The sequence below is a fragment of the Ahaetulla prasina genome, chromosome 6 (genome assembly GCF_028640845.1).
Source record: "Ahaetulla prasina isolate Xishuangbanna chromosome 6, ASM2864084v1, whole genome shotgun sequence".
NCBI lineage: Eukaryota > Metazoa > Chordata > Lepidosauria > Squamata > Colubridae > Ahaetulla > Ahaetulla prasina.
The window spans coordinates 94,782,073-94,796,845 of record NC_080544.1 but is presented as its reverse complement, the minus strand read 5'-3'; the positions used below and the strand labels follow the sequence as shown (position 1 = coordinate 94,796,845).

General features: G+C 41.0%; 1 protein-coding gene across 2 annotated transcripts in view; it reads right to left on the bottom strand.

The window, feature by feature from the left end:
- The window catches only part of TMEM212 (transmembrane protein 212), a 103,082-nt gene extending 89,658 nt beyond the window's left edge, over window positions 1-13,424 (bottom strand). The window contains exon 1 of one of the 2 annotated variants that reach the window (XM_058187260.1): window positions 13,254-13,424. In XM_058187260.1, the coding sequence (XP_058043243.1) occupies window positions 13,254-13,418 (165 nt within the window). In that variant the 5' untranslated portion in view covers window positions 13,419-13,424. The remainder of the gene's footprint in view (window positions 1-13,253) is intronic. The other variant, XM_058187259.1, reaches the window with a different exon arrangement.
- Window positions 13,425-14,773: the final 1,349 nt, after the last annotated feature.

The following is a 14,773-nucleotide window of genomic DNA, read 5'->3' as shown; positions in this document are numbered from 1 at the left end:
AAGTTTATCTCCAAAGACACACGCTATCTTTGTATCATGGGTTTAATAAGAATGAAGGAATAGGATTCTCTGAAATTTGCATCCATCAGAAGGTGGTTAAGCTGGAAACAATGGTTATGGATAGTTAAAGTAATAATTAGCCGGCTAATTTCCCAAGAGGATGAATGTAATTGCAAAGTATCAACCTGGAGACTAAAATATATGAAGAATGGTTGCAGGATTTGGGACTGGCTAGTCCCCAGAAGTGGCACTCGAGGGACCTCTCTGCTGGCGCATGGGCCATCACTCCAGGTCAGAGCTCTGTGGCGTTTCCTTTGTGAGATTCTGTTTTCCAGCAAACAGTGGTGGGTTTCAAATTTTTTTTTACTACTGGTTCTGTGGGTGTGGCTTGGTGGGTGTGGCTTGGCTTGGTGGGCGTGGCTTGGTGGGTGTGACTGCGAAATCTACATTCCCACCCAGTCACCCAGGGGACATTTACTGCAAAATCCCCATTCCCTCCCAGTCAGCTGGGACTTGGGAGGCAGAGAATAGATGGCCAGTCAGAGGTGGTGTTTACCGGTTCTCGGAACTATTCAAAATTTCCGCTACCAGTTTTCCAGAACTGGTCAGAACCTGCTGAAACCCACCTCTGCCTGCAAACGACAAAACAGAAACTCATGAAAGAGGTGTGGCTGTGATCTTAACTCTTGCTGCGCTGCCAGTGTTGGGGTGCCCCACCTCCTGCTAGCTGGGTGATCTTTGGGGCTCTGCTGCGCATTTTAGTTTGGGCATGCGCGCGTGCACAGTTTGGGCACTCGGTGTCTAAAAGGTTCACCATCACTGGGCTAGTCTAGAGAAAAGAAGGACTAGAGGGAACATGATAGCAGTATTCCAGTATTTGAGGGGCTGCACACAAAGAAGTCAACTTATTTTTCAAAGCACCAGCAGGCAAGATGGATGGAAACTAATCAAGGAGAGAAGCTACCTGGAATTAAGGAGAAACTTCTTAACAGTGAGAACAATTAACCAGTGGAACAGCTTGCCTTTAGAAGTTGTAAGTGCTTCATCACTGGAGGTTTTAGAGGAGACAGGACAGCCACTTGTCTGAATTGGTATTGGGTCACCTGGTTAAACAGGGTGTTGGACCAGAAGACCTCTAAGGTCCTTTCCAGCCCTATTCTATTCCATAGTATGGTTCAAAACAATTGATGATACAAGAGAGATTATAATTTAACTTGGTCCTATATGTTAAATTTCCTTTTTTGTGCTCCAGGCAGGAAAAAGTTAATTCAGTGAAAAAAGAATTCGAAAGCTCTAATTACCCTTATTTATTATAAAGAAGGTTAGGGATACAACATAATAATTTCTATACTTTTAATGAGCGCTCTACTTTTAATGAAAACCTACATAGGCTATCTCTAGTAGTAAGGTATTTGTCCATTTTCTCCATGCACTGAGAGAAAGCTCGCAGATATACAGTATGCATTTGCTCATTGTTTTGATAAATGATGCTCCTTTTATATAATTCTCAAAGTAAGAGCAACCTTACTAAAGTAAGTACCAGTCAGATTGTTGAATTCTGGGAATGCAATCTCAGTTCATTAGCCAGGCTGCGAAAAGGGAGTACACAACATTTTCATCTTCATACTTAAAAATATGGAGCTTAGTGCTTATAATATATACAGTATATATTATAAGATAAACGGATCATGTCATCCATTTTTCTTATAATATTTCCAAGAATAAAGCAGGGGAAGATATGTGTTTGCTATTCTGGGCAATCTTAATGTCATATTTATTTCTACTTTGATAAAGTAGCTACGCAACAGCACATCAGTTTGGCACAATAACCACTTGGCGTTGTCCAGCTCTACTTTTAATGAAAACCTACATAGGCTATCAAAATGTCAAAAATGTCAAAAATGACCAAGAATGATTGTCCCTGTAGACAGTAGGGAACAAGCAGAGAATCATCATTATTTGCATTTAGGCTCTGATGACCGAAAACGTGATGGGATTTTTAAAAATGACAGCGACTGACTAAATTCTGAAAGGATATTGGTTTTTCTTATTCATTGCAATGATCTACATTACCAGAAAAAGGGAATGAACTGTACAGGAGTTATCTATAACAGGGGTCTCACACCTTGGCAACTTTAAGACTTGTGGACTTGAACTCCCAGAGCTTTGCTGGCTGAGGAATTCTGGGAGTTCAAGTCCACAAGTCTTAAAGTTGCCAAGGTTGGAGACCCCTGGTCTATAACATACAGTGCCCTCTGGGATCGACATGCAGAATGACTTGCTGGTAGGAAATATCCCTGCCATTGGGGATTTTTGTACACAGAAACAAAAATCATACCAGTAAGAACTTTCTTTTATCCACTTTCCAGAAAGCAAAGGAACTCTATTTTAACGCCAGTGATATTATTTCTGCGATCAGGGTTGACAGATATTGCTTATTAAATTGTCCTTTCATTACAAAAGGATGAAGTCTTGCTTGTATTGAATATCTCCCTCTCCCTGAAGTCGTGCTCACCTACTTGAAATATTTGCTTACATCTTCTCTGGAATAAAGAGTTAGCCTTGAAGACAAAATAACAGGGTTTTTTTTTTAATGATAGCTGAACTCAGGAAAGCTGGTGTGGAGTTATTGAACTGTTGCTATGAGTGAAAGCCTGAAAGCACTTGGTATAAATCTCATCCCTTTCATGAATTTACTAAGAGGGTTAAGCTTTAAGCTGCCATCCATCTCTTGGCTTCAAAGATGTTTTCATACATTATTTTGGATCAGGATTCAGGAGGGCACCTGTTGTGGCTTCTGATGGATTCAGCTGAAAGTAGAAATGTAATCCAAATATCTTCGTATGCATACATGTTCATTCCCCAAGATATAATATATGCAAAGGAGATTAGATAGTTAGATAGTTAGATAATTAGATAGTTAGATAATAAGAAAGAAAGAAAGAAAGAAAGAAAGAAAGAAAGAAAGAAAGAAAGAAAGAAAGAAAGAAAATAGATAGACAGACAGACAGACAGACAGACAGACAGACAGACAGACAGACAGACAGATAGATAGATAGATAGATAGATAGATAGATAGATAGATAGATAGATAGATAGATACCCTGTTTCCCTGAAAATGACCCAACCGGAAAATAAGACCTAGCATGATTTTTCAGGATAGTTGTAATATAAGCCCTACCCCCAAAAGAAGCCCCAGTTAAGGTTGTCAACCAGATGGATGCATTTACTATCATATTTCCCCCAAAATAAGACCTAACCAGAAAATAAGCCCTAATGTGTCTTTTGGAGCAAAAATTAATATAAGACCCGGTCTTAGTTTCAGGGAAACACGGTAGGTAGGTAGGTAGGTAGGTAGGTAGGTAGGTAGGTAGGTAGGTAGGTAGGTAGGTAGGTAGTGGGTGGATGGAGAGAGAGAGAGAGAGAGAGAAAGATCTCCAAAAGATAAGACTTCTATACAATATCTTCCAACAAAATGGCTACCCATGCAACTTGCATCAAAAAGTGCCTGACCACACAAACCACTACAGCACAACCAACACAAGCTATGAAAATGTATCATATGCCATGTATCAAAAACATCTCAGAAACAACCAATAGATTATTACAACTGCATGGCATTACCATAGCACACACTATCAACTAAAGCCATCCAAACCATCTTAAGCATACTAAAAGACCCAATAGCTCAAGAAGAAAAAAACACAGTTGTGTATAACATACAGTGCCCTCTGGGACTGACATTCACACAGAGTGACTTGCTGGTTGGAAATATCTCAGCCATCAATGTGGCCTGGCATTGGGCTAGATCTATATAAATTTATCTTTTTATTAAAGTTTTAATCTTTTAAAATTTAAATTAATAATTTTCCTCTTAAGTTACAGCGGCACAATGGTTAGAATGCAGTACTGCAGGCTACTTCTGTTGACTGCAATTTGGCACTTTGAATCTCACCAGGCTCAAGATTGACTCAGACTTCCATCCTTCTGAGGTGGGTAAAATGAGGATCCAGATTGTTGGGGGCACAAGGCTGACTCTATGCTTAGAGAGGGCTGTAAAGCACTGTGAAGTGGTATATAAGTCTAAGTGCTATTGCTATTGCTCTTTCTAGTCCCATTTCTGGCACGAGATGAGATGGGATAAGTACAAGGGCTGTAACAGCCATTATGTTAAGCAGAAGACTAGCAGGAGGCATCCATGTCACCTTCTAGCAGTCAAATGGCACAATGAAAACTCCTTAAATTCACAACACGTGAACAGACTCAGTCCTAATTTCAACCGAGAAATTGTTGAACAAGCTAAATTCAAAAACATTAGGAAATTCTTGGAAACATGGCATTCAAACAAATCACCTATATACATAGAGATAAACCATATTTACAGCAAAAAAGCCAAGAAAACAAAAATACCAAAACATATCCTTTCCACAGCCTACACCCGGATAAACAGGGATTAACACCAGACAAACGATCAAGCAGAAAATAATACCCTAATCCAGGAACTTTCAAAGAGAAAATCACACCCTCACAAAAACTGGCAGGGCAAGTGTATAAAGAGGAAGCAAACCCTACATTCACTAGCAATGATGATGTTACCTAATACAGTGATAAAACAATTGCAAGGAAATTAACCAAGCTCAGAGAACATCAAGAATGCCACAGTTCAACCCTGGCTACATGTATTATCTTTTTAAAGATGTGTGTGTATGTGTATACATAGATGTATATATCTATATGTAACAGAATAACAGAGTTGGAAGGATCTTGGAGGTCTTCTAATCCAATGCCCTGCTCAGGCAGGAAACTCTATACCATTTCAGGCAAATTATTGCCCAATCTCTTCCTAAAAACCTCCAGTGTTGGAACATCCACAACTTCTGGAAGCAAGTCTTTCCACTGATGTTCTAGGACATTTCTCCTTAGTTTTAGGTTGGTTCTCTCCTTGATTAGTTTCCATCCATTGTTTCTTATCCTGCCTTCAGGTGTTTTGAAGAGTAGGTTGACCCCCTTTTCCTTGTGGCAGCCTCTTAGATATTGGAACACTGCTATCATGTCATCTTCAGTCCTTCTTTTCATTAAACTAGATCTACCCAATTCCTGCACCTGTTTTCATATCTTTTAGCCTCCAATCCCCTAATCATCTTTGTTGCTCTTTTCTGTACTATTTCTAAAACAGGAGTGTCAAACTCAAGGTCCACAGGCTGGATCTGGCCCATGGGGTGCTTAGAGCTGGCTTGGAAACAGAGATGGACCTGCCCATGGTGCCTCTACCAGCAAAAACAGAGCTCAGGAGGACCACGCATGAGCTTCATTTTGGGATGTAACAGTCTCCTGAAGCCCTCTGGCAGCAAAAATAGAGCTTGTTTTCATGGGCAGAGGGCTGCAGGATGTCGAGCTGGTCACACCGACTCTGGCCATGCCCATCCAGCCATGCCCATTCGGTGCCCTGAGGTCAAACACAATCCTGATGCAGCCCTTAATAAAATTGAGTTTGACATCCCTGTTCTAGATATCTTTTTTATATGGTGGCAACCAAAACTGGAAGCAATATTCCAAGTGTAGTCTTACCTAGGCACAGGGGTGAAATGCTACTGGTTCACACCGGTTCAGGCGAATCAGTAGTAATAAAAGCTACCGGTTCGGGAGAACCGGTAGTAAAAAAAAAAAAATCTACCGGTCCATTCGAACCGGTATTTCCGACAGGAAATCTTTCTAGTGAATCTAAATTGCACAGCACAGCTGTTCCCCGCCCTTGCTCTTCTACTTACCTTCTTAAGCCTCCACACGAGGCGTGTGTTTGGTGCGCACTGTGCATGTGCATTTGTGCAGCATGCATTTGGCATGCACTGCACATGCGCATGCATGAATTTGGCGTGCACTGTGCATGCGCATGTGCACAGTGTGCATTTGGCACACATCACGCATGTGCGGGCAGCGAACAGGTGGCAAATCACGGAGGATTTCACCACTGCCTAGGCATTATAAATAGGTACTAACTCTGTGCAGCCTAGGACTCCAGACTGTGGGCAGAGTTAGCCTGCAGTACTGCATACTAACCACTGAACCACCAGGGGTTTTGCAGTGGCTAGAAAGCAGTATCCCAATTCATGGTTCCCTGCACTTGACATGTTTTGCCTAATGGCTACTTCCGTGATTGCTCGTGTGACTTGTAACACTTGTGTGATTCCCTGAGCATTCCAAAAAGTGCTGATGAAGCAAAAACTCCCGGAGATGAATTCCATTTTTATTTTCTTAAATTTATGTTATTAACCAAACTTATAGAACCACTCAACTCATACATAGGTGACTCCTTCCATCCAAGCCCCCTGAGCCACTGTGAGGGGTGTGATTAGTAAATTTATTAACATTCCTTCTGTAACATTCCCTTATATATAATATTCATTCGTTCCAACTTCAATTCATTTACCCAATAATATTTTTGAACTCAGATAAATATAGATTTGGCGTTTAGTTTTTTATTAGGTTTCCTCCCCGTCCTGCCCCCTGCCCAGTCCCCCCTTCCTCCCCACCCCCTCCCATGCTCCATTCCAACAGTCTAAAAATCTTGATGTTCACATTTGTGGTCTTTACGGCAACATTAAAATAAGAGTTTGAGTAGATAATTTATAAAAGCCTGAAATTATAATCTTGGCATTACCACACCATGAAAAAGTTCCCATGAACAAAAGCAGAAACATCTGGAGTCATGAGTGACTGTTGGCAAAATATATCAGGTTAAAAAAAAATAATGCTTGCAGAGTTTCTAGCCAGAACAAATAACACAACAGAAGAAGAACATTTGGGAAGCCTTTTTTCACCGTCTGCCTTTCCAACCCAGACTCCCTCATTTACACATGTGGTGGAGGGAACAAAGAGAAACAGAACGGAGATTATTTCATGGCTGCTGGGCCAGCTCCAGGAGGAGAGTTTAAGCTATTGGATTATCAGTTTCCACATTGCATTCAGTGTCATGGCAAGAAGCCGCTCTTGCTTTTCCTCCCAAATATTGCGAAAGTATAGTTCTGCGGATTTTTTTTTGTTCTTTTGTTTGTCCTTTTTTTTCAAGTTCTGCCATTTTACTTTTCATCTTTTGCAAAACACTCTAAGCTACAGGTCAGCTACAGCCAACAGTAGGGCTGAAGATTTCAAAACAATACAGAAATTTCAGACTTGTTAAAATGATGGATTATTTGCTTATATGCCTCTTCCTGTTTTACCTGTTTTGTTTTTCCTTCTCAAGTTCTTCCCATCTTCTTGTCAGACATCCACTCCCACCCCTTCCTTCCTGTCCCACTCCTGTCTAAATATCCTGCCTCCCTTCCCATTGCTGCCTAATTATTCTGCCATATCTTTATTTCGTAGATTTCTGCCTCAAGTATTCTGGATCATTCCATTGGACCAGAGTGGGGAAAAACGGCCCTTATATGACTTGTGGACTTCAACTCCCAGAATTCCTGAGCCAGTCATGTCATCAAGAGGACATTGTTCCCCACTTCTGTATATGGTCTATGGACCAAATCCAGCCGTAGTTCAAATGTTCCTTGAAAGGGGTCAGGTCATACTTCTGGATAAAAAGATGGTCTTCCAACAAAACACTTTGGAAAGAGGTGGAGTCAAAATAAGAGCTAGAGAAGGATGTAGTCAAGAGCCACAGTGGTGCAGGAGTGCGGTACTGCAGGCTACTTCTGCTGACTGACTGCAATTTGGTAGTTCAAATCTCACCAGGCTCAAGGTTGACTCAGCCTTCCATCCTTCCAAGGTGGGTAAAATGAGGACCCAGATTGTTGTTCTTGGTTCCTTAGGCCTGATAGCAGTCTCTCCTGTTCCCCTAAGCAGTCTGATTTCTCAAGCACAATGGAGATACCCCCCAACGTATTAGAATTACTGAACTAAATTTGGCTATTATAAAATATGGGATTAGGTAGCATATTCTTCTTTGCCTGAGGGAGTGAAATTACTTAGGAAACACGTGCAATAGGTGTGTCTTTGTAGCAAAAACAAAACAGCAGTTAAAAACCCATTAACTAGGAAAGATCTGCTTTGAATTTCTTCTTCTCGTCTTTCCCCAAGGGCTTTCAATGGTAGGATTTTTCCTTGAAAATTGTAGTAGTGTTTCTCCAGAAAAGCTGACTTGGAAGAGTTTTCTCAAGATATCTTCTTTTTCCTTGAAATTTAATGGGAATATGGGTGATGGCAGACCATTGGGAGAGATTAAAAGCCAGGATATTGACATAGCTTCTGTCCACCTCATCACACTGCGATCATAAAGTTCAGTGTCTTCCAAAATTCTGTTCTTGAAGGAATTTTCTCAGGAAACTAGTAGAGAAAATGCGGACGAATGTGCTTTTTATGCCATTACTAACTCCAACAACACTTTGGTTAACACTTTGGCTTATCTAGAAGCTGCTCACAATGATGTTCTTGAACTTTGATCTATACAGAACATCAGAAAGATTCAAGAACTTTTTGGAAGCCCAAACTGTGCTTCCCTCACCATCTTAGGTCAAAATAGACATGATGTTGGAGTTCCATTTTAATATTTCCCAGAGTGGTTTTTTTCTGTTAAAAAAATACCCATATCTTCTAAAGTACTTACATCCTCATTTCTGAAAAAAATGCCACATCTTCATCACTTCCCCAATTTAAAAAAATCCTCATCCCCACATAAATCAGTAGTGGGATTCAGCCAATTCACACCACTTTGGGAGAACCGGTTGTTAACTTTCTGAGCAGTTTGTTGAACTGGTTGTTGGAAGAAATCATTAGGGCAGAGAACCGGTTGTTAAGTTACTTGAATCCCACCACTGACATAAATCTGCTAATAATATAGGCATAATATCAGTAATTTATGCTCTACTTATGGAGCTGTCATAGCAGGTTTAATTTAATTTGGTTCGAAGCAATTACAGTTCCCAATTGCTAGAAATTAAGGAAAACACTTCAGAAATGAGCCTATAGACATAAGAGCTCTACCATCTTTTTTTCAATGAATTCAAAAGTTGGTATAGGGTAACCCTTGACCCTTAAAGGGATCTTGGAGTCCTAGTGGACAACTATTTAAATATGAGCCAGCAATGTGCAGCAGCTGCCAAAAAAGCCAACACAGTTCTAGGTTGCATAAACAGAGGGATAGAATCAAGATTACATGAAGTGTTAATACCACTTTATAATGCCTTGGTAAGGCCACACTTGGAATACTGCATTCAGTTTTGGTTGCCACATTGTAAAAAAGATGTTGAGACTCTAGAAAGAGTGCAGAGAAGAGTGGAGTGGACTGGAGGCTAAAACATATGAAGAATGGCTGCAGGAACTCGGTATGTCTAGTTTAATGAAAAGAAGGACTAGGGGAGACACGATAGCAGTATTCCAATATCTCAGGGGCTGCCACAAAGAAGAGGGAGTCAAGCTATTCTCCAAAGCACTTGAGGGTTGGACAAGAAGCAATGGGTGGAAACTAATCAAGGGGAGAAGCAACTTAGAACTAAGCAGAAATTTCTTGACAGTTAGAACACTTAATCAGTGGAACAATTTGCCTCCAGAAGTTGTGAATGATCCAAACCTGGAAGTTTTTAAAAGAGATTGGACAACGATTTGTCTGAAATGGTAGAGGGTTTCCTGCCTGAGCAGGGGGTTGGACTAGAAGACCTTCAAGGTCCCTTCCAACTCTGTTATTCTATTCTATTCTATTCTATTCTATTCTATTCAGCAGTCCTGAGAGTGAAAGGACACACCACTTCTGGCCTCCAATTTATTGAGTACTTTAAAAGGATACTGTGGTCAGTGTATCCAAAGCTATACAAAGATCTTTTATCTCTCCTGCTAAATATAATCCATTAGGGTTACCAGATCTATTTTAATGCCAAAACAGAGCCTGAAAAAACCAGGAAAATAAAAATCTATATAATATGTTTCCTCTACGGTGCTTCCCTGTGTGTTTAATGCTTTCCTGTTCAGTCAACTTGAAAGTACATTTTGGCAGGAACATCTATAGAAATAAAGAGAGACATACTCAAGACCGTGGGGAGCAGGATGTACTTGGCCCTAAGATCACAGGTTGGAATCCCCTCTTATAGATGCTAAATTTTATAAGGCTACAAAAGGCAAAGGCAAAATATTTTTCATGAGCATACATGATTGACTACTCTTAGTCTGCGTACATATAAAGGATACTGAATATTTATCAAAGTATTGACTCTAACTTAGTTTCTTCTGTTGCATTCTCAATTGTCAGTATCTCTGCTGTCAATAAGCAATACAGGTAGTCCTCAACTTACAACAGTTCATTTAGTGACCATTCGAAGTTACAACAGCACTGAAAAAAGTGACTTATGGCCATTTTTCACACGTATGTTTGCAGCATCTCCATGATCATGTGATCAAAATTCAGATGCCTGGCAACTGGTTCATACTTATGACCCTTGCTGTGTCCTACGGTCATGTGATTATCCTTTGCAAAACGTTTGGCATGGAAAGTCAATGGGGAACCCAGAGTCACTTAGCAACCAAGCTGCTAGCTTATCAACTGTGATGATTCGCATAACAACTGTGGCAAGCAAGTTCGTAAAATGGGACAAAACTCATTTAACAAATGTTTCACTTAACAACAGAAATGTTGGGCTCCATTGTGATCGTACGTCAAGGACTATCTGTATGGCACATGGTTTTCACAGCATGTAAGAGTTCTTGGTAGGACTATGTTATCCTGATATCTAGAAAAATCACAGGCCAATAAAATAAGGTTCCTCTTCTAGATAACTGTGACCATCAGAAGAATTAAACTGATAGCTTTACACACAGTACATTGCTTTGCCCTTTTGGAAGCTCGTATCTTTGCTAGGTTCTAGGATGAAGTTCTAAGAAAAAGAAATCTGAAAACGCTTTGATTCTTGATTTTTTAAGAGTTGTTTCAACTTCAATTCCCCTGAGCCTAGATCAGGGGTGTCAAACCCAATTTCATTGAGGGCCGCCTCAGGGTTGTGTTTGAACTCATGTGGGGGGGGGGGCAGTGTGGGTGTGGCCAGTTCAACATCACTCATGTTGGGGGCACCTGTGGTGGCCCAAGTGCTCTGCCAGCAAAGCACTTTTTTGCTGGCAGAGGGAGAGGTGGGTTTCAGCAGGTTCTGACCAGTTCTGGAGAACCGATAGTGGAAATTTTGAGTAGTTCGGAGAACCGGTAGTAAAAATTCTGACTGGCCCCGCCCCCATCTATTCTCTGCTTCCCAAGTCCCAGCTGATCAGAAGGAAATGGGGATTTTGCAGTAACCTTCCCCTGGAGTGGGATGGCAGCCCTGCAGGCCAGATCTAAGCATCCCGTGGGCTGGATCCAGCCCATGGGCCTTGAGTTTGACACCCCTGGCCTATTCAAACGTTGAAACAGACTGAGCCTGGTACCCAAGCCTTGAAATACTGGCACCACATTATACTATTCACCCTGTGCCTTTTGTGAATCCACTTATCTGCCTGCTTGTGAGCTCACTTAACCGACTATAATCCTTGCTTAATAACAAAACAGCAAGTGCTGGGATTGTGGTCATTAAGTGATGCAGTCCACATGAAGTTCCGCTTTACAACTACCTTGTTTACCAATGATATTCTGATAGTTAACTGAGGACTACCTGTAAACAAATTTGCAAGCAATCTCAAGTTCAATGACAAAAACACTAAAGTTTCTGGATCAGAAATTATGTGTTTGAAAGTTACAGGTTGTTTAGATTTGTCTGACAAGTTGCGCAATTTCAAATTCTCGCAGTTCTCGTTCTATCATTTCTATTTGTTCTGACGTGGCTCCCAAACATGACAGGCATGCTGTTTTTAACTAAATATTCCCTTTATTAGGAGTGCCAGCAACCCCGGCAAAGAGCCTCTCTTACACACACACACAGCAGGCTAACACAGTCTCAAAGTACCTGTGGAAAGTGACACTCACTCACTTTCTTCATGAAAAGGCCCCAATACACCAGGAACCTCTCTCTCCCCACACTCATAAAGGAAGTCCTGGAAGGTGCGCTCGCTCATTTCCAGCATCACACACACACACACACACACACACACACACTCAGAAGGCGCGCCAACTCTCAGTACCGCAGATTCCACGAAAGAATTCTGATAAAGCTCCAGATAGGATTCACAAGTTCGGACTATCAGTGGCTGACCAACAGGGAGACAAATAGTCATCTGCCACACCTATTTGTTTCCCCTGCCACCGCCTTTTATCGCCAGAGCTAAGGTGGGGCTTAGCTAGCAGGGGTGGCTCTTCCATCTCGATGACCGGCCCATAGCGTCCAGCTGCTCTCCTCTCCTCTGCCTTCTGCATCAGGCACAGGACCCAGCTGTTCCTCCTCTTCCTCATCATCCACTCTGGGCCTGGGGGCTGTTGCCTCTCCATCTGGAGGTCTGATGACTGCCCAGGCTCCACCTCTGTCTCTATCTCTGACAGCACCATTCCCGCTTCCCCCCCTTGGAGCTCTCTGATTGCCTTGATGCTGGTCCCAACTCCCACTCTTCCGCCTTCTATGATTCAGTTACCGGAGGCGCCGATGGCCAATAGTCCACAACACCATTCACCTTTTTAAAGAGGTTTACACTGATTCAGCCACTAATCATCCGCATGAACAAGTATTCATCTAATGGGTTTTGTTTCAGTATTTCAACTATTTGCAAAGTCTCCCAGAGAAGAAGTGACTGCCTTTCTCTTGACCTTGAGCTGCAATTGATCCGAGCTACATTTTTTTTAAAGCATTTGTTTGATAAAGCAAGGCAAAAATGGAAATTGATTTCATCTGATGTGTATAATTATGAAAAATAAATATGATTAATGAAGTTACTCTTCGGTTTACATTTCATAATTTCTCTCCACTATCACATTACAAATTACATTTCAGAACAGCTTTTTGAAGTCCCTGAAATCCGCAACCAAGCTTATCAAGAATTTGCACATCTCTGGTTTAGAAAGGAAAGGAAAAAAAAAAGCTTTCACGGCCCTTTTTATTCCTAGGATAACTTTTTCACTAGAAATTAATCAGCCCTTTTGCATATTTTCACTAGAAATTAATCATTCCAGTTGCATATTATTAGTATTGAGGAAAAGCGGCATTCTAGAACCATGATACTGAAGCTTCAAATATTTGGCAGGTATTTCCAAATGCATTGATATAATAAACTTTTAATAACTTAGATATTAAGTTATCCTCTAAACCAGTCACTTAAATCCACACCTTAACATCCTTTCTGATACATCTATCAATTCTGCCTACCAAAGATCCGCTCCAGATGGGAGAAGCAATGCGAACGCTCCATCCAACAAACCCTGGTTTATAAGAAAAAACAGGAAAAAAGGCAATCGTCCCCAAAATGAGGCTTAGGATTCCAGAGGAAATGAGCATTTTTCCAGTAACTAAAAACAATTTCCTTGTGTTCATTTTGAACCTCTCTTCTTTCCTTCTGTAAATTGCACAAGATTTACAGCTGACACATGCCATTGCACACCAAAGCGTCTTGGAGACTGTTGCCATGGGTGTTCTCTTATTGTTTGCTTGCTCAGGTGGATCGCAAACTCATTTTATAATTGAAATACAAGGCACTGAGGTGGAATTAGGAACAATTACAGGTAGTCCTTGACAATGGAGCCCACAATTTTGGTTGCAAACTATGGTGGCTGTAAAGCAGATCACCACATGACTGGGCTTTAATTTACGCCCTTTTTACAGCAGTCGTTAAGCAAAAAATGGAAGTTATTAAGCAAAGAAAGCTATCATGAAGTCTTTTTGGTCTTAAGTGAACCCAAATTAGTTTCCAGCAACAAAAAATATAATATAAAATAAAATAATAAAATCAAATATAAAATCAAATCAAATCAAATCAACGAAATAATAAAATAAAGTAGTAAAGTAAATAATAAAATAAAATAAAATAATGAGATGAGATGAGATGAGATGAGATGAGAGAAACGAAACAAAACGAAACAAAACGAAACAAAACAAAACAAAACAAAACAAAACAAAACAAAACAAAACGGATAGGCTGGTCAAACAGTTTCATGATGAGTAACTCCAGAAACCTAACGGGGCCTTTAGGTTTCTGGAGATAAACCATAAATGCAGGTTGGTTGCTGAGCACCCAAAATGCAGTCATATGATCACAGGGTGAGGCAAACATCAAATTCAGGTCGTAAGTCCCTTTTTTAAGGATTTGTCATAACTTCAACTTGTCACTAAGTGACTGGTCATAATTTGAAGACTACCTGTAGCATATGCAAGAAACGGTGTCACTTACTGCCTCCCTAGTACGTAGCTCATCTTCAGGAGGAAATATTCAGGATTATTCAGGGTAACATCCCTCATTTTGTTGTCTTCTTAATCCTGTTAGGATTTCCAGAATTCCAAGTTAGTATGGCTGAAATTCAACACCATACTCAAAGAGAGTAGACTGGTGTAGAGCAGAGGTGGGGAATGATGGCCCTTTTATGACTTGTGGACTTCAACTACCAGAATTCCTGAGGCAGCAGGAATTAGGGACCACCTTTGGTGGGAAGGTAACAGCGTTCCATGTGCATTTGGCGTAGGGTCATGCCAGCCACATGACCATGGAGACATCTTCAGACAGCGCTGGCTTTTCAGCTTTGAAACGGAGATGAGCATCGCCCCCTAGAGTCGGGAACATATGTGCAAGGGGAACCTTTACTTTTACCTTTACCCTGTTACTGCAGAGTAATAGCATGGAATTGGGGTGCAGGATAAATTGGGCAGCACACAGAGTTTTCAAAGAGAGAAGCGTG